The 23823-nt window shown below is 41.7% G+C and overlaps 1 protein-coding gene across 3 annotated transcripts in view; it reads right to left on the reverse strand.

The window, feature by feature from the left end:
• Positions 1-6189: 6189 nt before the first annotated feature.
• LOC140212714 (vacuolar protein sorting-associated protein 26B-like) overlaps positions 6190-23823 on the reverse strand; it is a 65131-nt gene continuing 47497 nt past the window's right edge. For all 3 annotated transcript variants that reach the window (XM_072283811.1, XM_072283809.1, XM_072283810.1), the window contains 2 exons: positions 13374-13516; positions 6190-7703 (listed from right to left, as the gene is read on the reverse strand). In XM_072283811.1, the coding sequence (XP_072139912.1) occupies positions 7566-7703; positions 13374-13516 (281 nt within the window). In that variant the 3' untranslated portion in view covers positions 6190-7565. The remainder of the gene's footprint in view (positions 7704-13373; positions 13517-23823) is intronic.

The raw sequence follows: 23823 nt of genomic DNA on the forward strand, positions 1-23823 counted from the left end.
ATCCGGTCCAGGTAAATTATCCACATTATACAGAAATAGAAACATAGAAATCTACAGCACATTACAGGCCCTTAACGGCCCACAATGTTGTGCCGACCATGCAACCTGCTCTGGAAACTGCCTAGAATTTCCCTAGCGCATAACCCTCCATTTTTCTAAGCACCATGTACTTATCTAAGAGTCTCTTAAAAGACCCTATTGTATTTGCCTCCACCACCACCACTGGTGGTGCATTCCATGCACCCACTACTGTAAAAAAAAAACAACAAAAAAAAACTGACCTCTGACATCTTCCTTGTATCAATTTCCAAGCACCTTAAAACTATGACTCTCATGTTAGCCATTTCAGCCCTGGGAAAAAAGCCTCTAGCTATCCACACAATCAATTCAGTTCGCCAAGCACTTTTTCCCTTTGTAATAGCAGTGACACTCACTCCTGCTCCCTGACACTCACAAACCTCTGGCACACCGCTTGTGTCTTCCACAGTGAAGACTGAAGTACTCATTAAGTTCATCTGCCATTTCTTTGTCCCCCATCACTACATCAGCAGCATCATTTTTTCCAGTGTTCCAATGTCAATTCTGACCTTCCTTTTACCCTTTATATAACTGAAAACACTTTTAGTATCCTGCTTTATATTATTGGCTAGTTTGCCCTCATATTTCATCTTTTCCCTTCTGATAGCTTTTTTAGTTGCCTTTAGTTGGATTTTAAAAGCTTCCCAATCATCCAACTTCCCACTCACTTTTGCTACCTTATATGCCCTTCCCTTGGCTTTTATGCAGTCCTCAACTTCCTTTGTCAGCTACAGTTGCCTACCCCTGCCATTTGAGAACTTCTTCCTTTGTGGGACACGTCTATCCTGTGCTTTGTGAACTATTCCCAGAAACTTCAGCTATTTCTGCTCTACCCTCATCCCCACCAGTATCCTCCTCCAATCCACCTGGGCAAGCTCCTCTCATGCCTCTGTAATTCCCTTTATTCAATTGCAATACTGATACATATAGTTCATGCTTCTCAGTCTCAAATTGCAGTATGAATTCAATCATATGATCACTGCCTCCCAAGGGTTCCTTTACGTTAAGCTCCCTAATAAAATGTGGATTATTACACAATACCCAATCTAAAATATCGCCCCCCCGCCTCGAGTAGGCTCAAGTGCAAGCTGCTCTAAAAAGTCATCTCATAGGCATTCAATAAATTCCCTCTTGTGATCAAACACCAAACTGATTTTCCCAATCCCCTCGCATATTAAAGTTCCCAAAACGTGACATTACCCTTATTACATGCCCTTTCCAGCTCCTATTACCATAAAGTGTGCAGCAAAAACCAACAAACTCAAGTGTCACCACTGTGCTACCAACCATCTAAAACTCCATGAGTGCTACTATGAAAATATATTAACAAAGTAGTTGCTGGTAACAGAACGGAGGGCAACTTTTACTTCTGCATTTCAAGCCTCGATACAACTGAAAACATTGACTTTCTTTTTATAAGATGTCTGCACTTTGTAAAATCTAGTATAGAAAATGTATAATAAAGCAGATTTGTACAAGTTACATACTTAGCAAATGGATAACTGAAGATTCAAATAATTGTGCATGTACAATATTAGGACAAAACTTACTACGGACTTTTGTACATTCCAAAAAAGTATTTATAGGCATGTACAATTGTAGGCGTTAACAACTGTTAAAAGTTTCAGATTAACTACTGATACAAACTGATAGTTATTCAATGATGGCCATTGTTTCATAGGTGTACACTAAGATTTACAGTAACAAGTTGTAAATACATTTTCACTCCCTTTTAAGCTGCTTTGTCAATGGCTTTGCAAATGCTAAGGAAAACCACCAATTTCTGCTGCAACTTTAGTTTTGAATGTCAATATTATCTAGTATCCAACTAATTAACTTGCTGGTTAAGCTCAGCGTAGTGTAATAATTTTGTCACTAAAATGGAAAAAGTAATGATCTGAAAGTTGCTTGACAAGGTCTTCACAGTATCACATTTTTCTCAGGAGAAATTAAACTTTTCCATGGCACAAATTTACTTTCCCTCCAAGTTGAAAATCTAGCACAAACCATTCAATGCATTCTTGCTCTTCTCTCAACCTTGGTTTTGCAAAAAACAAATGCACATGAGGAGCATTTGATGACTCTGGGCCTGTACTCGCTGGAGTTTAGGAGGATCTCAATTAAACCTATTGAATATTGAAAGACTTATGCAGACTGGATGTGGGGAGGATGTTTCCTATGGTAGGGGAGTCTAGGACCAGAGGGCACAGACTCAGAATAGAGGGATGTCCATTTAGAAGAGATGAGGAGAATTTTTTTTTATATAGCCAAAGGGTAGTGAATCTGTGGAATTCATTTCCACAGGTGGCTATGGAGGCCAAGTCATTGAGTATATTTAAAGGAGAAATTGATAAATTCTTGATTAGTTAGGGTGTCAAAGGTTATGGGGAGTAGGCAGCTGAGTGAGGTTGAGAGGAAATCAGCCATGATGGAATGGCAGAGCAGACTCGATAGGCCAAATTGCCCAAGTCTGCTCCTTTATTTTATAGTCTTAATAAAGATGGAATCAAAACTATGAAGAATGATATTCTCTAGCACTCCAGGCTTTAAAAAAAGTTTCATAGTCTCCCAATATCTAAATGTTAGTTCCACTGGAATATTCGTACCACAGAGCATAAAACCAACAAAAAGTATACACCATATATAGTTATAGCAAAGGAAAAGTTAGCAATGTACCATTTGTACTGAAATTAGCTGAACAGTGATTTGGGTCATAACTATCTTGGATAAAAATGTTTGATAATCCAATACTTTTGCTCTACAGACTGCTTTATAATTAAAATACAACCAACAGAACTTAATCAGGCATCAGTTTATCGCCCCCATCCTTAGAATGTGGTATTATCATTCCAACCCTCAGTCTATAAAGAAGACTGTTTGAAAAGTATCGCATTTACGTGTTAATATGCTTTTAACCTGGTGCACAGGAACCACCATGCTGCATTGTTTTCTCAGGTTCTTCACCACTACTCTCAAAGCTCCAAACTCTCCCCACGAAGTTTTGTGCAATCAACTTTAAAAATTCAAATGTAGCTGTGTGTAGCTGGCAGAGGTGCTGTCTCAGCTCCAACAACCCTGCTTCTATTTACACTGTGTGGAGCTTGTATTTTCTAACTACAAGTGCGTGGCTCCCCCACCTGCTGCAGTTTCTACCCACATCCTAAAATCAGTGTGGATTGGGCAATTTACTAGCCACTACAAATACCTCCAACTGTATAGACAAATGACAGGATCTGGAGAAAAGCTGACAGGAATGTGGATAGAAAAGGTTATAGGAAAATAGTAAGGAGATGGGATTAATCTGTGAGCTATATGGATGTCAGCAAAAGGCCAAACAGCCTATTGCATCAATGTCATAAGGAAACAAAATTATATCTTCTCAGCTATCGTTTAAGCTCCAAGCAAAACTACTCAATTATCATGGCTACAAATTAGGCAATGAGATACAAGGCAGCATTTCAATAAAAACTGCAAAAGAAATTTCAAATCAGGAAACTAGCATAATTTTAAGGAAAACCACATGGAACTTTGTCCAACTGGACATGCTTAGTTGAACGCTGATTTTGATACAGCTTCCCAGATTTTAGCATTTTTAAAAACCCATTTTAAAGAAAAGCTTTTCTATAGTGCCTTGTATGGCCTCATGACAATTTAAAAAAAATTACACTGTGTTTTTGAAGTGTTGCAACCAATTTGCACACAAAGCCCAATATCACATCAAATTAGCCTTAATGCTGCTAGTTCAGGCTCATCTTCAAAATAAATCTTGTGATTTTAAAAAAAAATACACGAGGTAGACATGTAAAGTTTTGTCTCATCTGAGAAATGTACTCAGTGACACCTGAACACACAAACTACCAAGCAGCATATGCAAACTGGCCACTTGACACCAAATGACATGCAAAAGTCATGCTTGTGTTTCTAATGAAATCTCTTTAATCTGTAAAAACTACTGGTAACAGATTGGATTACACTTTGAGATTGTCTTATTAGTACAACAATAGGCAAGTAATAACTTTAGAAGCACATACAACTTCATAAAATCAGTTGCATCTCACTAGATTAGTCTTTGCTATTAATGACAAAACAGGTTAATAAACTAGTATAGATCTCAGAACAAAGCAAAGACACAATATCAGTAAAAGGCGATTTTAAGTCTTTTCGCAATTACTCCATTATTGACAGTACATAAATACTTCACATTTAAAATTGTCCCTTTGTAAACTGAAATACCAACCAGTGGCTTTGCTTTTAATACAAACGTACCTATGGAGATATATTCTGGATGCCCTCTATACTGATGCATAAATTGACATTGAACAAAAATACTGCTAATGCTGGAAATCTTAAATAAAAACAGAAAATTCTACATGCGGCTAATCTCGCAGCATGCAGCGAGGGAGCCAGGTGAAAGATCGTCAAGCAGAAACATTAACTGAAATAGGAGAAAACAAGTTCGATGCATAAGATATGGGGAATGGAATCTCTACAGTGGCGATAGGCAGAGATAAATAACAAAAGGCAAGGCGGAAGGAGGTGGCAAAAGGTTAGTTTATCTATAGTAACAAAATTCTGGAGGAACTCAGCAGCAGATTAGGCAGCATCTACAGAGAGGAATAAACAGATGGCGTTTCAGGATGAGATTCATCAGGACCCCAAGCATTGTGGAATGACAGCTAAAATTCTGAGAAAAGGCCAGAAGTGCTGACACCTTTTAATTTATTTGGGTAGAGTCCATAAACCTAATGTGCCCAGTCAGAAGATGGCGTTTTCCCCTTGGTCTTACAATGAGTTGACCAGTGGAACTGCAAAGACAGCTTAGAGTAGGTGTACACAAATAAAGTGATGTAATAACTGGAAGCTCAAGGCCAAGCACGTAGTCAAAATGTAGACATATTGCAAGTACTTCAAAGTATTTTATCCAGAAATGCATTTATACATGTTTAAAACTGCAGTAAATAATGTTTTTAAATCCCTGTACAAAGGTTTTTTCATCTATAGTGGCAGATACAAGATGATATTTAGGAGCAACAAAATGCTGGTCTCACAGCATCAATGGAGGGAAATGGACAGTCAGTATTTCAATTTAAGACCCTTCAACAGGACCAGAAAGTGTGGAGATGGCCAGTATAAAAAGATGGGGGAAGGGATGGATCAAGAACTGGCAGGTGATAAGGCTGATCCAGGTGATAAGGGTTGATAGGCAGGTGAGGGAGGGGGATGATACACCAACCTCCATTCCCAAAATCCAAATTTCCAGCTGGATTTCCAACCTAAATTGTGCGCTAACCAATCAATGTGACTTTTTTTTTTAGGAATCAAGCAGTCCACAAAAATCACAAGTCTCCTTGTGTCTCAGTTGCCACAGGCTCTTTTTCCATACTCCTCCTTTTCCAACACCTAGTCAGAAACAAATCCCATCTTAACACAGCTAGGTATCAACCAAGTGTAAAAATCTGCATAATAGATCAAAATAGCAAGCAGGTCCTGGTCTCTCAGACACAACAGCTATTTAAGCAAATTTAATTAGTTTCACTTTGTGTAGATACATGATTACGTTAAAGGGCTTTTTAGGAAAAGGTGGAAACAAAGGGAAAACAAATGGCAGCCCATACAAAAGTGGATGTCACCAATAATAGTATCACACAAAAAATGCTGGTGAACGCAGCAGGCCAGGCAGCATCTATAGGAAGAGGTACAGTCGACGTTTCGGGCTGAGATCCTTCGTCAGGACTAACTGAAAGAGATAGTACGAGATTTGGAAGTGGGAGGGGGAAGCAGAGATCCGAAATGATAGGAGAAGACAGGAGGGGGAGGAATGGAGCTAAGAGCTGGAAAGTTGATTGGCAAAAGGGATACGAGGCTGGAGAAGGGAGAGGATCATCGGACGGGAGGCCTAGGGAGAAAGAAAGGGGGAGGGCCCCTTCCTTCTCCAGCCTCTTATCCCTTTTGCCAATCAACTTTCCAGCTCTTAGCTCCATTCCTCCCCCTCCTGTCTTCTCCTATCATTTTGGATCTCCCCCTCCCCCTTTCAAATCTCTTACTAGCTCTTCTTTCAGTTAGTCCTGACGAAGGGTCTCGGTCCGAAACGTTGACTGTACCTCTTCCTATAGATGCTGCCTGGCCTGCTGCATTCACCAGAATTTTTTGTGTGTGTTGCTTGAATTTCCAGCATCTGCAGATTTCCTCGTGTTTGCAATAATAGCATAACTTTTTCTGGATTTAAGAATGACTTTTTCCCCTGAAGTGCACACGTTGACATCATGTCTTCAGAGGGAAGTTTTAAAGTAGCTGATAATGTAAATTTAACCTCCACTTTCAGTCAGAAATTAAATATTTACCTGCATAATTAACAATTTCAGATTGCTTGATGTCATTGGGAATGTTCTCTCTTTTCCCAACTCCAGCTATTTCAACTAACTTTAAAATGGTTGTGTTAAATTAAGTAGGATTTTTAAAATGTACTAATAAAGACCTATAATTGTGCATTGAACATTAATAATTGTACAATTAAATTGCAATTCTTTGTGTATTTCCTGCAAAAAGGAGCAATTTACTATAAACATCAAAGAACTTGCCTTGTGTAAAAGGGGTATTATCTTTAATAAGAAAGCCCACCTTAGAACATTTGTGCTTCTAGCCTTACTCATACACAGTGCACATCTCCTGCCTGGAGTGAAAACTAGAAAATTAAAATCTGACCACGATTCCCAGAAAAAAAAAGGGCAGCTCTACTTTAAAATAATTGGAATTTTTAAAAACATATACATGCGCAAATCACTAATCCTGCAAATGTATGTCTCAACAAAATTTGAAGTCAAGCATTCAAAATAATTTTCAGAACAAGTTGATCTCTTTTGTATTTCTCAAAATTTTGGAATTTCTATTTGCTAAACATCCATGTCATTTAGAAGCATACATTAAGACATTAAGAAACTATGTAAAAGCAACCAACAGAATCACACAGCAAAGGACCAGTTTCTTTGGTCAATGCCAACCATCAGGTACCCAAGTATACTGATCCCATTTAGCAACAAGGACATTTTGTGCATTGTTAATGGAAACATGCAAATATTTCTGATACAAAACTAGAAACAGAGTAGGATTGACCCAACACAAAAAAATTGAAAGGTTTGTTGATTTTCCACATAGCATAGCTAATAAATCGAAGTTGCATTTAGGGTGTTCATGGTAGATGAAAACTAACATGTGCGAGGAACATCAGATTCATGGTAGAGGGACTCAGATTTGAAGCTTTGCTTGTATTTGTATGCTCCATCACACATCTTTAAAGCAACACAAAAACTGTTTTAACTTGATATTAAAACAGAGGCAACAATTTAACTTTCAGTCCATCTCCTCTTGTCCTGAAGGTGTCTTCGGAAAGAAAATAAAATCAACTTTGAATACTCATTTCTGTCCATTGATACTCTGTTTTGCAGTTTATATTGCTAATCTAGAAACCAGGATGGAGGCAGAGATGTGAACTAGTTATCCGAATCTTGATTTGCAATCAAAGGTTTGTTTTCAGCATTTGCTGATCCTTCATAACGCTGTGATGCAATAGCGGCTTGGTGGGACATACTCTTTCGAACTATATCTCCTTTTCGCCACAAAGTGATTTCCTGTAGGGGAAAAAAATTTATAAAGCTGTTATGTTAATTATGAGACACATATTAAGGCATACAAGTAGACTTCCAGCAACACAATTTTATGTTAAATGGATGCCTTTTATTAACATTGACACCACATAGAAACAGTGGTCACAAAACAGAGCAGTTGAAGCAGATTCAATTATTGATTTCCAAAAAAGGCCATACTTCCAACTCAAAGGGAAAAAAAAACTGTAGGGTGATAGTCAAAGGACTGGGGGATGTAATTGACTGAATTGGTTTTACACATGACTCTGGGATTTGAAAGAACCAGACTTTCAAAGAACCTCCACAGTACAACCCCCCCAAAAAAAGGGAAAATTGTAGAGCATGAAAAACTAAAATTCAAAAACTGAAATATCAGCAGTTCAAAAGTAATCATCTCTTTGCTCAGTACTTACTTGAACCACCTCTCACAGCTATTACAGCCAGTAGTCTTTTTGGATATGTCTCATCGCATTGTGCAAAGTTAAGAGCAAGGTTTTCCCATTTCTCCATGCAAGATTGCTCAAGCTGTACTAGGTTAGTTGGGGACAGCAATCTTGAGGTCTTGCCAGAGATGTGCAATCCGGTTAAGGTCGGGACTCTGACTGGGCTACTCAAAGATACCAATTTTCTTCATTTGAAGCCACTCCATGGTTGGTCTGGAAACCTACTTTGGGTCATTGATTAGGAATAGTCAGCATGGCTTTGTCAAAGGCAGGTCGTGCCTTACGAGCCTGATTGAATTTTTTTTTTGAGGATGTGACTAAACACATTGATGAAGGAAGAGCAGTAGATGTAGTGTATATGGATTTCAGCAAGGCATTTGATAAGATACCCCATGCAAGGCTTATTGAGAAAGTAAGGAGGCATGGGATCCAAGGGGACATTGTTTTGTGGATCTAGAACTGGTTTGCCCACAGAAGGCAAAGGGTGGTTGTAGACGGGTCATATTCTGCATGAAGGTCACTGACCAGTGGTGTGCCTCAGGGATCTGTTCTGGGACCCTTACTCTTTGTGATTTTTATAAATGACCTGGATGAGGAAGTGGAGGGATGGGTTAGTAAGTTTGCAGATGAGACAAAGGTTGGGGGTGTTGTAGATAGTGGAGGGTTGTCAGAGGTTACAGCGGGACATTGATAGGATGCAAAACTGGGCTGAGAAGTGGCAGGTGGAGTTCAACCCAGATAAGTGTGAAGTGGTTCATTTTGGTAGGTCAAATATGATGGCAGAATATAGCATTAATGGTAAGACTCTTGGCAGTGTGGAGGATCAGAGGGATTTTGGGGTCCAAGTCCATAGGACGCTCAAAGCAGCTGCGCAGGTTGACTCTGTGGTTAAGAAGGCATATGGTGTATTGGCCTTCATCAATCGTGGAATTGAATTTAGGAGCCGAGAGATAATGTTGCAGCTATATAGGACCCTGGTCAGACCCCATTTGGAGTACTGTGCTCAATTCTGGTCGCCACACTACAGGAAGGATGTGGAAGCCATAGAAAGAGTGCAGAGGAGATTTACAAGGACGTTGCCTGGATAAGGGAGCAAGCCTTATGAAAACAGGTTGAGTGAACTCAGCCTTTTCTCCTTGGAGTGACAGAGGATGAGACGTGACCTGATAGAGGTGTACAAGATGATGAGAGGCATTGATCGTGTGGATAGTCAGAGGCTTTTTCCCAGGGCTGAAATGGCTGCCACAAGAGGGCATAGATTTAAGGTGCTTGGGAGTAGGTACAGAGGACATGTCAGGGGTAAGTTTAATTTGTTTGTTTTTTTTTTAAACAGAGTGCTAAGTGCGTAGAATGGGCTGCTGGCAATACTGGTGGAGGCGGATACCATAGGGTCTTTTAAGAGACTTTTGGATAGGTACTGTTACGTACCCTGTAACTGGGTTGCCAAACCAGCAGAAATGGACCACTTAGTTGGAGTCTGGATTACTGGAACTAAGAAAGTTTTATTAAAGAAATAAGTAACACAGTACTCTAATCATAAGGATATAAATGCAACAGGTTAGCAATGATAAAACACACATGTACACAGAACTAGGATAATAGGATCAATCAAGCTCTATCGCAGTCTAGGGGTAAAACGATCAGTCTCAAGTGACACAGAGTTCAGTTCAGTTCGCAGTAATCGCTGCTGTGCCGTTGGGGGGGGGGGGGAAGAGAGAGAGCGCGCGAGCGCGAATGATGACATTCAAAACGGATTCCACACAGACCTTTGATATTCTTCGCAGTTAGCTTTTGGGCAAGCCCTTTGTAATGTCTTCTGAGGTCACCGACTGTGACCCCTCCGTTCCAGATATGATCGTTCTTCTGCGGTGAACCTGGCACCCAGGCAAGGGTAGACACACACACCAGGTTCCCGCCAATCGTACCTTTTCACCCTGTGCGTCTATGGTTGGTCCCGCAACCAGACCTCAAAACTTCCACCAACTTGTGGGGGGGGGAGGAGCACAACGCACCTCCAGGGTCTCGTTATCTCGTGGTGTGTCACTTGCCTTAGCGAACCTGTTCCTTTTATCCCCCTGCTGGGGTATCGCCTGTCCATCAAACTTCAAACAGTTCAGGTTCAAAGCAACCGGTCTGACAATACTCGGAACTGTGTCTCTTTTCGTTAATCTCTCTCGTCTCTCTCTTATTAGCATTTTGAATGTTTCCCCCATTTGTCTCTCTCTTATCGGCATCAATCTTCTGATAACTTGGTCTGTTGTCACAGTACACGGAGCTTAGAAATATAGAGGGCAATGGGTAACCCTAGTAATTTCTAAGGTAGGGACATGTTCAGCACAACTTTGTGGGCCGAAGGGCCTGTATAGTGCTGTAGGTTTTCTATGTTTTCTATTGTCCTGCTGAAAAACCAATTTCCTCACCAGTTTAAGCTTTCTGGCAGAGGCTAGCAGGCTTTTACCTAGGATCTCTCTGCACCTAGTAGCATTCATCTTCCTATTAATCAACGCCAGATTTCCGGTCCCTGGTACTGAAAAGCATTCCTGTTGCACGATGCTACCTCTATCAGATTTTACAGTATGGATGGTGTTAACTGGCTGATGCGCAGTATTAGATTTACTCCACACGTATCACTTAGTGTTGAGGCCAAAAAGTTTCACTTTAGTCTCATCCGACCACAATACCTTCTTCCATATATTTATAGTATATCTAAGTGACACTTGCAAAGCCTTAACAGGCAAGGATAGGTTTTCTTTAAGCCAGGGCTTCTTCCTTGCCACCCTTCCATAAATACATTTAGTGCAAGACTTTCGAGATTGCGGAGCCATGAATTTCATCTCCACTTGCACTCACTGACTTCTGAAGCTCACTTAAAGTGACTGTTGGTATCACAGTAGCCTCTCTTACAAGTACCATTCTCCTCTGGTGACTAAGTTTAGAGGGGTGGCCTGACCTAGGCAGTGTACCCAAGGTTTCATTCCCCCCCCCCCCCCGTCCCCAACTATTTCATGATGGACTGCATTGAGCTCCAAGGCATATTCAGTGCCTTTGAGATAATCTTGTACCCTTCTCCAGATTTGTGCTCCTCTATTATCATTTCCCTGACCCGTCTTAAATGTTCTTTTATCTTCATTTTGTTTTGGTCTGTTGAAAATCTACCATACTGTTGGACCTTACAGAGAGGGGGTATTTACAGTATTCTTATGAATCCATTGAAGGTTTTCATTACCAACTCATCCAATTTGTTGATGTAATATGTTGCACCTGAGAGAAGTTAGTGCAGTAATTACGCCTCTGGCAATGATCTTTGCATCAACAATAGGGACAGGAGAGGTTCCAGAGGATTGGAGGTTTGCGGATGTTGTTCCCTTATTCAAGGAAGTGGGTAGAGATAGCCCAGGAAATTATAGACCAGAGAGTCTTACCTCAGTGGCTGGTAAGTTGATGGAGAAGATCCTGAGAGGCAGGATTTATGAACGTTTGGAGAGGCATAATATGATTAGGAATAGTCAGCATGGCTTTGTCAAGGGCATATCGTGCCTTACGAGCCTGATTGAATTTTTTGAGGATGTGACTAAACACATTGATGAAGGAAGAGCAGTAGATGTAGTGTATATGGATTTCAGCAAGGCGTTTGATAAGGTACCCCATGCAAGGCTTATTGAGAAAGTAAGGAGGCATGGGATCCAAGGGGACATTGTTTTGTGGATCCAGAACTGGCTTGCCCACAGAAGGCAAAAAGTGGTTGCAGACAGGTCATATTCTGCATGGAGGTCAGTGACCAGTGGTGTGCCTCAGGGATTTGTTCTGGGACCCTTACTCTTCGTGATTTTTATAAATTACCTGGATGAGGAAGTGGAGGGATGGGTTAGTAAGTTTGCTGATGACACAAAGCTTGGGGGTCCAAGTCCATAGGACACTCAAAGCAGCTGCGCAGGTTGACTCTGTGGTTAAGAAGACATATGGTGTATTGGCTCTCATTAATCGTAGAATTGAATTTAGGAGCCGAGAGGTAATCTTGCAGCTATATAGGAACCTGGTCAGACCCCACTTGGAGTACTGTGCTCAGTTCTGGCCACCTCACTACAGGAAGGATGTGGAAGCCATAGAAAGAGTGCAGAGGAGATTTACAAGGATGTTGCCTGGATTGGGGAGCATGCCTTATGAGAATAGGTTGAGTGAACTCAGCCTTTTCCCTTGGAGCAATGGAGGATGAGAGGTGACCTGAGGGATGTATAAAACGTGAGAGGCATTGATCGTGTAGATAGTCAGAGGCTTTTTCCCAGGGCTGAAATGGCTGCCACAAGAGGACACAGGTTTAGGGTGCTTGGGAGTAGGTACAGAGGAGATATCAAGGGTAAGTTTTTTTTACTCAGAGTGGTGAGTGCGTGGAATGGGCTGCCAGCAACGGTGGTGGAGGTGGATACGATCGGGTCTTTTAAGAGACTTTTAGATAGGTACATGGAGCTTAGTAAAATAGAGGGCTATGGGTAAGCCAAGTAATTTCTAAGGTAGGGACATGTTCAGCACAACTCTGTGGGCCGAAGACCTGTATTGTGCTGTAAGTTTTCTATGTTTCTAAAAGGGATGAATACTTTTTCATCCTCAATTTCGGTTTTTAATTTTATTAAATTGTTGATAGGTTTTGGAATTTTTCTTTTAGTTTGACGATGCACAATGTTTAGATTAGCTCAAAAATATCAGACTTCAATATTTTAAATTTAGAAAATGAGTGTAAAATGTGAAAATAGTTGTGGGAGTTGAATACCTTTTCAAACCACTGCATGTTATGCAGATATGATGCAATACCAGGATTGAATAAACTGCAGATGGAGAGATTTAGAATGGGAAAGATGCTTTAAAAATCGATCTTAGGATATCCAAATTTGAAAAGGATGCAAGTAAACTGGATCCCACAACTGGATTCAAGCTTTCAGTTGGGAAAAGATGGCTGGACAGCCCCTTCCCGTTGCAGTGGGCAATGGGCTTAAAAAGCCTTAAACTACACAGCAAATCTCTATTCTTTGAGGCAAGTCATTCCTGGAAGCTCTTGTGCATAGCAGGAATCTCTTGTGCATAGCAGGAATCTGATATTTTTCTATTCTAAAACATTAAATTATACATTTAATTCTGCACTACTTGCCAATCTTTCTTGGCTACGCTTAGGTACGACAGAAGTTAACCCACACTTTCTTATTCACTATTTAGTACTTACCTGCTGTTTGAAATATCTCCTTTCTTCCTCATCAATGAGAACAAGATTGAGGTAGTACCGTACAGAGAACTTCTTGTTGATATCCCTCATAGATGGAGTCAATTCATATCCAGCCAGAAAAAGCCTAATAGGAATGGATTCACCTAAAACAGAACAAACCTGTAAACCTGAATCAATCAAATTAAAACCTTGCCTTTTTACAGAGAGTAGAGCACAAGGTGCAACTAGGAGCTACCTCAGTACTAAAAAGACCATAAGACATAGGTACAGAATTAGGTCATTTGGCCCATCGAATCTGCTCTGCATTCCATCATAGCTGACTCATTATCCCTATCAACCCCATTCTCCTGCCTTCTCCCCGTAATCTTTGACACCCTGACTAATCAAGATCTTATCAAAACTTGGCTTTAAATATACTCAATGACTTGGCCTCCAAAGATTCATGACCGCCTGGTTAAAGAAATTCCTCATTTCTGTTCTAAAGGGACGTACTTGTACGTTGAGGTTGTGCCTTCTGGTCTGAGACTCATCCATTATAGGAAACGCCCTCTCTGTCCTCTGTATCTAGGCCTTTTCAATATTTGAAATGTACTAGGATAAATTGGGTCTCTGGCACTCAGATTCGAAAGGGAAGCAGCAAGAGGACAAATGAAGTGGTGACAGGGTATTCTATCATTCGAGCAGCAGATCGGAGAGTCTGCGAACATGACAGACAGACCCAGATGGTATGTAGCCTCCCAGGTGCCAGGGTCAGGGATGTCTCTGATCTTGTCCACAACATTCTAAAAGGGGAGGGGTGAGCAACTAGACATCTTAGTATATATTGGTACCAATAACATAGGAAGGAAAAGAGAGGAGGTCCTAAAGAAAGAATTTAGAGGGCTAGGTAGGAAGCTGAAAAACAGGACCTCCAGGGTAACAATCTCTGGATTACTGCCTGTGTCATGCACCAATGAGGGCAAGAATGAGATGATTTGGCAGATGAATGCATGGCTGAGAAACTAGTCCAGGGGGCAGGGTTTCAGATTTATGCATCATTGTGATCTCTTCTGGGGAAGATGTAACCTGTACAACAGGGACAGGCTACACCTGAACCTGAGGGGAACCAATACAAGACCACAAGATATAGGAACAGAGTTAGGCCATTTGGCACATTTAGTCTCCTCCACCATTTTATCATGCCTGATCCATTTTCCCTCTCAGCCCCAATCGCCTGCCTCCCCCCTCTCCCCCCAAACCCTTGCATATCCCTTCATGTCCTGACCAATCAAGAATCCACCAAGAATCTTTGTGGGCAGGTTTGCTTGAGCTGTTGGGGAGGGTTTAAACTAATTTGGCACAGGGGTGGGAAACAGTAATAGGGCTGAGGATAGGGATTTTGGTTAACAGGCTGAGGTAGTGTATAGTGAGGCTGTCAGGAAGGACAGGCAGATGATAGGGCAAAATTGCAGTTACTGGAATGAGTTGTAGAGTAATAAGGGGGAAAAAAAATCGATAAGGTTGACAAATAGAGGGCTGAAGGTGTAAAATTTGAATGCACAGTATACGAAATAAGGTAAACGATCTTGTAGCACAGTTAAGAGATTGGTACGCTTGACATTGTGAGTATCACAGAGTCATGACCGAAAGACTGTAGTTGGGAGCTTAATATCCAAAGAAACAATCCACTGAAAGGACAGGCTGCTAGGCAGAGGAACAGCTCTGCTGGTTAAAAAAAATGAAATCAAGTCTTCAGAAAGAGGTGACAGAGGATCAGATGATGTTGAATCCTTGCGGGTAGAGAAGAAACTGAAAGGGTAAGACCACCCTGATGGGACTTGTATATAGGCCTCTGAGCAATAACCAGGATGTGGGCTACCAATTATAGCATGAGGTAGGAAAAGCATGTCAAAAGGGCAATGTTACAATTGTCATGGGGGATTTCAACATGCAGATAGATCGGGAAAATCAAGCTGATGCTGGATCACAAGAGATGCTTCGTGGAATGTATCTGAGGTGGCTTTTTAGCGCAGCTTGAGGTTGAATCAGCATGAGTGATCAACAAATCTAGATTGGGTGTTGTGTAATAAACCCGATATGATTAGGGAGCTTCAGGTCAAGGAACCATTAGGGGCCAGTGCTCATAGTAGGATAGGTCATAATAGGCTGAAGGTCCGGATGGAGTACCTGGTAAGGCTCTGAAAACCTGTGACAACAAACTGGCGGAAGTATTCAAGGACATTTTCAACCTCTCACTGCTACGGGCAAAAGTTCCCACTTGCTTCAAAAAGGCAACAGTTATACCAGTGCCTAAGAAGAATAATGTGAGCTGCCTTAATGATTATCATCTAGTAGCACTCACATCTACAGTGATGAAATGCTTTGAGAGGTTGGTCATGACTAGACTGAACTTCTGCCTCCGCAAGGACCTGGGCCCTCTGCAATTTGTCTATCGCCACAATAGGTCAATGGCAGATGCAATGTCAATGGCTCTCCACATGGTTTAGACCACCTGGACAACACAAACACTATGTCAGGATGTTATCACCAACTACAGGACAACATCACCTGTCTGTGCGGGTGATGCCTCCCTCCCAGATGTGCTGAACAACTTCCACGCTCGTTTTGAGGTGGAAAATAATGTGGCGGCGAGGAAGACCACCCCTCCTCCAAATGACCAGGTGCTGCGGCCGATGTGAGAACCCTGTGCAGGGTCAACCCACGGAAGGCTGCTGGACCAGACAATATTACTGGCAGAGTGCTTATGGGATGTGCAGACCAGCTAGCAGATATTCTCACTGACATCTTCAACATCTCCCTGAGCAGCGCCGTCATTTCTACGTGCTTCAAGGCTCCCACCATCGTCCCCGTGCCGAAGGCGGCTTCAGAGCCCTGCCTCAACGATTACCGTCCCGTCGCGCTCACATCCATCATCATGAAGTGTTTTGAGAGGCTTGTCATGAGGCACATCAAGACACTGCTGCCCCCCTCACTGGACCCTCTGCAGTTCACGTACCGTCCCAACCATTCAACAGACAACGCCATTGTCATCACCCTCCACCTGGCCCTAATCCACCCGGACAAAAAAGACACGTACGTTCGAATGCTGTTCATAAACTTCAGTTCAGCATTCAACACAATCATTCCTCAGAAACTGACTGGAAAGCTGAGCCTACTGGGCCTGAACACCTCCCTCTGCAACTGGATCCTAGACTTCCTGACTGGGAGACCTCAGTCAGTCCGGATCGGGAGCAGCATCTCCAACACCATCACACTGAGCACGGGGGCCCCCCAGGGCTGTGTGCTCAGTCCACTGCTGTTCACTCTGCTGACCCACGACTGTGCTACAACACACAGCTCGAACCACATCATCAAGTTCGCCGATGACACGACCGTGGTGGATCTCATCAACAAGAACGATGAGTCAGCGTACAGAGAGGAAGTGCAGCAGCTAACAGACTGGTGCAGAGCCAACAACCTGTCTCTGGATGTGAACAAAAGAGATGGTTGACGCCTGGAGGACACGGAACGACCACTCTCCTCTGAGCATCAACGACTCCTCCGTAGAGATCATTAACAGCACCAAATTTCTTGGTGTTCACCTGGCAGAGAATCTCACCTGGTCCCTCAACACCAGCTCCATAGCAAAGAAAGCCCAGCAGTGTCTCTACTTTCTGCGAAGGCTGAGAAAAGTCCATCTCCCACCCCCCATCCTCACCACATTCTACAGAGAATGTATTGAGAGCATCCTGAGCAGCTGCATCACTGCCTGGTTCGGGAATTGCACCGTCTCGGATCGCAAGACCCTGCAGCGGATAGTGAGGTTAGCTGAGAAGATCATCAGGATCTCTCTTCCCGCCATTACAGACATTAACACCACACACTGCATCCACAAAGCAAACAGCACTATGAAGGACCCCATACACCCCTCATACAAAGTCTTCTCCCTCCTGCCATCTGGCAAAAGGCACCGAAGTATTCAGGCTCTCATGACCAGACTACGTAACAGTTTCTTCCCCCAAGCCATCAGACTCCTCAATACCCAGAGCCTGGACTGACACCAACCTACTGCCCTCCACTGTGCCTATTGTCTTGTTTATTATTTATTGTAATGCTTGCACTTTTGTGCACTTTATGCAGTCCTGGGTAGGTATGTAGTCTAGTGTAGTTTTGTGTTTTTTTTTTAAAACATATTTCACTGTAGTTTTTGTATTGTTCATGTAGCACCATGGTCCTGAAAAACGTTGTCTCATTTTTACTGTGTACTGTACCAGCAGTTATGGTCGAAATGACAATAAAAAGTGACTTGACTATTCATCGACTATAGCTCAGCATTTAATACCATCATTCCCACAATCTGGTATGGGGTGGGTGGGGGCGCTACAGCACAGGACCGAAAGAAGCTGCAGTGGGTTGTAAATTTAGTCAGCTCCATCTTGGGCACTAGCCTACAAAGTACCCAGGATATCTTCAAGGAGCAGTGCCTCAGAAAGGCAGTGTCCATTATTAAGGACCTCCAGCACCCAGGGCATGCTCTTTTCTCACTGTTACCATCAGGTAGGAGGTACAGAAGCCTGAAGGCACACATTCAGCGATTCAGGAACAGCTTCCCCTCTACCATCCGATTCCTAAATGGACATTGAACCCTTGGACACTACCTCACTTTTTTTTAAAAAAAAAAATATATATAGTGTTTGTTTTTTTGCACAATTTTTTATCTATTCAATATAGGTATACTGTATGAAGTATACTTAATAAGTTTACTTATTATATTTTATCTTCTATATATGTATTTCATTGAACTGCTGCTACTAAGTTAACAAATTTCACATCACATACCAGTGATAATAAACCTGATTCTGAATTCACCCTGCAATTTGAGAGGGAGAAGCTAAGTCAGGTGTACTAGTATTACAGTGGAGTAAAGGAAATTACAGAAGGAGAGAGGAGCTGACCAAAGTTAACTGGAAGGGGATACAAGGGTACACAAGCATGGACAATGGTTGGAGTTTCTGGGGGCAATTAAGGTGGTGCAGGATAAAAACATCCCAAAGAGGAGGAAGTTTTCTAGAGACAGGATGACAACCATGGCTGACAAGGGAAGCGAAAAAAAAAATCAACATAAAAGCAAAAGAGAGGTCACATAATACAGCAAAAATTAGTGGGAAGTGAGAGAATTGGGAAATTTTTAAAAACCAACAGAAGGCAACAAAAAAACCACAAGATGGAAAAGATGAAATATGAAGGTAAGCTAGCCAATGATATCAAAATTGGTGCCAAAAGTTTTTTTTTTGATACATGGAGAATAAAAGAGAGGTAGAGTACATATTGGACCACTGGAAAATGACGCTGGAGAGGTAGTAACAAGAGACAATGAATTGGCGGATGAACTGAATAAGTATTTTGCATCGGTCTTCACTGTGAAAGACACTGTCAGGGGGCATCAGTGAGTGAAGTTACCATTACTAGGAAGATGGTGCTTTGGAAACAAAGGTCTGAAGGCAGACAAGTCATCTGGACCTGATGAACTATACCCCAAAATTCTGAAAGAGGTGGCTGAAGAGATTGTGGAGGCATTAATAATGATTTTTCAAGAATCAAATGATTCTGGCATGGTTCCAGAGGACTGGAAAATTGCAAATGCCACTTCACTATTTGAGGGAGAGAAGCTGAAGAAAAATTATAGGCCAGTTAGCCTGACCTCAGTGGTTGGGAAGATATTGGAGTTGATTATATAGGTGATGGTTTTGGGGTACTTGGAGGCACATGATAAAATAGGCCCTAGTCACCATGGCTTCCTTAAAGGAAAATCTTTCCTGACAAACATGTAGGAATTCTTTGAAGAAATAACAAACAGGATAGACAAAGGAGAATTGGTGGACGTTGTGTAGGAATAAAGGGAGCCTTTTCTGGTTGGCTGCTGGTAACTAGTGGCATTCCACAGGGATCTGCATTGGGACCACTTTTTATGTTGCCTGTCAACAATTTGGATGATGAAACTGACAGTTTTTTTTGGCCAAGATTGCAGGCAGTTCGAAGATAGGTGGAGGGGCAGGTAGTTTTGAGGAAGCGACGAACCTTCAGAACGTCTCAGAAACATTAGAAGAATGGGAAAAGAAATGGTAGATGGAATACAGTGTCAGGAGGTGTATGCCATGCACTTTGGTAGAAAGATTAAAAGCAGAAGACTATTTTTTTAAGCGGGGAGAAAATTCAAAAATCCGAGGTACAAAGGGATTTGGGAATCTTTGTGCAGGATTCCCTAAAGGTTAATTTACAGGTTGAGTCAGTGGTGAGGAAGGCAAATGCAATGTTAGCACTCATTTCAAGAGGACTAGAATATACAGTGCCGATAAAAAGTATTCACATCCCTTGGAAGTTTTCATGTTTTATTGTTTTACAACATTCGATCACAGAGGATTTCATTTGGCTTTTTTGACACTGCTCAACCCCTTCAAGTCAGTATTTAGTAGAAAGCACCTTTGGCAGCAATTACTGCCTTGAGTGTGTGGATAGGTCTCTATCAGCTTTGCACATCTGGACACAGTAATTTTTCCCCATTCTTCTTTTTAAGAACTGCTCAAGCTCTGTCAGATTGCATGAGGATCATGAGTGAACAGCCCTTTTCAAGTCCAGCCACAAATTCTCAATTGGATTGAGGTCCAGATTCCGACTTGACCACTCCAGGACATTAACTTTGTTGTTTTCAAGCCATTCCTGTGTAGCTTTGGCTTTATGCTTGGGGTCATTTTCTTGCCGGAAAACAAATCTTCTCCCAAGTCGCAGTTCTCTTGCAGACTGCATCAGGTTTTCCCCCCAGGATTTCCCTGTATTTTGCTGCATTCATTTTACCCTCTACCTTCACAAGCCTTCCAGGGCCTGCTACAGCGAAGCATCCCCACAGCATGATGCATGGACCACCATGCTTCACAGTAGAGATGGTGTGTTTTTGATGATGTGCGGTGTTTTGCTTATATCAAAAATAGTGTTTAGTCTGATGGCCAAAAAACTCCATTTTGGTTCCATCAGACCATAGAACCTACTTCCACCTGAATTCAGAGTCTCCCACATGCCTTCTGGCAAAGCTGTAACCAAATTTCATGTGAGTATTTTTTCAACAGTGGCTTTCTCTTTGCCACTCTCCCATAAAGCTGCCACTGGTGAAGCACCCAAGCAACAGTTGTTGTATGTGCAGTCTCTCCCACCTCAGCCATTGAAGCTCGGAACTCCTCCAGAGTTGTCACAGGTCTCTCTCACTAGTCCCCTTCTTGCATGGTCACTCAGTTTTTGAGGACAGCCTGCTCCAGGCAGATTTACAGCTGTGCCATATTCTTTCCATTTCTTGACAATTGACTTAGCTGTACTCCAAGGGATATTCAGTGACTTGGAAATTTTCTTGTATCTGTCTCCCGACTTGTGTGCTTTTTACAGAGTTGCTTGGAGTGTTCTCTTGTCTTCATGGTGTAGTTTTTGCCAGCAATTGGACCTTCCAGATGCAGTTTGTATTTTTACTGCAATCAATTGAAACACCTTGACCGCATACGGTGATCTCCATTTAACTAATTATGTGACTTCTAAAACCACTGGCTGCATCAGTGATGATTTGGTGTGTCATATTAAAGGGGGGGGGTGCGTGAATACTTATGCATTCAATTATTTTGTGCTTTATATTTGTAATTTCGATCACTTTGGGGAGATCTGTTTTTGGTTTGACACAAGTCTTTTTTCTGTTGATCAGTGTCAAAAAAAATCCACTGTGATTCAGTGTTGTAAAACCGTAAAACTGAAAACTTCCCGGGGGGGGGGGGGGTGAATACTTTTCATAGGCACTGTAAAAGCAAAGATGTAATACTGAGGCTGTATGAGGCACTGGTGATGCCTCACTAGGAGTATCGTGAGCAGTTCTGGCCCACTTATTTAAGAAAGGATATGTTGACATTGGAGGGGGTTCAGAAGAGGTTCACAAGAATAATTCCGGGAATGAAAGGGTTATCATACAAGCAGCGATTGAAGGCTCTGGGGTTGTACTTGCTGAAATTCAGAAGAATGGGGTGGGGGGGGTAGGGGATAATCTTATTGAAATCTGTCGAATGTTGAAAGACCTAGACAGAGTGGATATTTCCTTTAGTGGTGGAGTCTAGGACCAGAAGGCACAGCCTCAAAATAGAGGGGCATTCATTTAGAACAGAAATGAAGAAGATTTTTTTTTAAAGCCAGAGGATAGTGAATCTGTGGAATTCAATGCCACAGGCAGCTGTGGAGGCCAGATGCATTTCAGGTGGAGATTGATAGGTTCTTGATTAGTCAGGACGTGAAAGGTTGTGGGGAGAAGGCAGGAAAACAGGGTTGTGAGGGAAATGGATCAGCCACAATGAAATGGTGCAGACTCAATAGGCGAATGGCCTATTTCTGCTCCCATATCTTATGGCCTAATATGGATTTTCTGGTTTGATATAGTGTATTATGGTCACCAACTGTCTGAACTGGCATAAAAGGTAATTAGAGTGCTTTCTGATTCATGATGCACAATGTTACAGGTTGACATCACAAACTTAACAAGCAGAAAAAACATGAGAGATGCTATACTGTGTAGATTAGTGTGAAATAATCCACTTTTCATTGAAAAAGATAAGGCCAAATATTATTTCAGTTAAGTTAAACTGGGAAACACTGATGTACAAAGAATCTTGACTGTACTTGTACACTAATTACAAAAGGAATGAGTGTGTAGGAACTATGAGAAGTAAAGGCACCAAGTGTTGTGCTGAGAAGGCCAACATCAGGATTCGAGTACAGGAGTGATGATGCCTTGTTTAAATTATACAGGAAATGAAAAATTAAAAACTACAGCTGTTGGAAACCTTAAATATAAGGAAATGCCCAAGTGAGCCTTCAACCCGAAATGTTAAGTCTGTTTCTACATACGTAGCCTGACCTGAGTATTTCCAGCATTGGTTTTAATTTATTCGTTACACTTAGCCTTGGTGAGACCATGCCTGAGGTACGTGCACATATTTTAGGGCTCCCTGTTAAAGAAAGAGCAATGAAAGCTCACCAGACTAATAGCTGGAGTGGTTGAATTGTTATACAATGAGAAATTGAGTTGGTTAGGTTTGCATTCACTGGCGTATAACTAAATGAGGGAGAAATCCAAATACAACAAATTTCACTGGGGCTAGACTGATAGAGCAAGGATGATACCTGGCTACAGTCCTCAAAACAAGGGGACTGAGTCTCAGGTTACAATACAAAAGATATAGGTCTCAGATGGAGAAATTTCTTCACTCAGAGGTGGTGGATCTGTGGATGTCACAACACAGAGGGCAGTGGAGGACCAGTCACTGAATATATTTGAAGTGTTAAAATTTCTAGATGCTAAAAAGGCAACAAGGGGTATGAGGAGAAAGCAGGAGTATTTAGACGAGTGGTCAACCATGATCACACTGAATGGTAAATGCCTTAAAAAGGACTAAATATCCTAATTCTATGCCCAGTTTCTACGGTGATGTAGCCAAATGAACTATTATTCCTCAAAGATAACAAAATTTCCAGTACTAATGCAGAGGAGGATGTTGTGATTTTCTGATTTTTCTGCTGGTGCTTACAGAAATGAGCAATGCCTGCAGAGGTTGGCGTTTAGGGTTAACCGTAACGTTGGATACGGTTCCAAGGACGTAATCATTTTATACTTCAAGTACTCACTATTAATTAGAGAATCCCGAACAAATTTCAGTGAGCAACATTTAGTGGAGGTTCTGTCGGGTTTCTCTCCTGTTGTTCTTAGTAATTAATTGCAAATATGAATTCCCACACAACTTAAATGCACTATTTTAAAGTGGATCACGAGACTCAACAAGTAAATTGAATCCTTACTCAGCAGCAACATTAAGTAACAAATGGAGTTTATTTCTTCTGCAGCTTTGGAACATTCACCAAAACAAAAAATGGTTTCAGTAGATAAGACAGTATCTATTGAAGATGCTTCATCTGAAGTTGTGAAATTAGTTGGAACGGGGAACAGGCAATACATGCTGCATTGCCAGCATCCTCCACAGTCCAAATTAATAATAATGCACTAGAATTTGCTACCAGTCATATTGAAATAGATATTTTTTTGCTCAACTACCAGTGTGATACTTGAAGATATTCAGATACAGAATGGCAAGGTGATATGACAATGTGTTTCTGTGGGCAATCTTCAACTCCCTTCATGAAAAAGCCAAAAAAATTAGCTTCATTCACACCAGCTCATGTGTGCCATCACAAAAAAGGCACAACAGCGCCTCTATCTTCTCATAATTTTGTGTAGATTCGACACGTCACTAAAAACTTTGACAAACCTCTACAATTGCATGGTGGAGACTAGTTGAACTGGTTACATCACGGCCTGGTATAGAAATACTAAAGCCCAGGAATGGAAATGTCTATTCAAAGTGGTGGATACTGCTCAAGTCTGTCACAGACTGAGCCC

This window comes from Mobula birostris, chromosome 20 (genome assembly GCF_030028105.1).
Source record: "Mobula birostris isolate sMobBir1 chromosome 20, sMobBir1.hap1, whole genome shotgun sequence".
NCBI lineage: Eukaryota > Metazoa > Chordata > Chondrichthyes > Myliobatiformes > Myliobatidae > Mobula > Mobula birostris.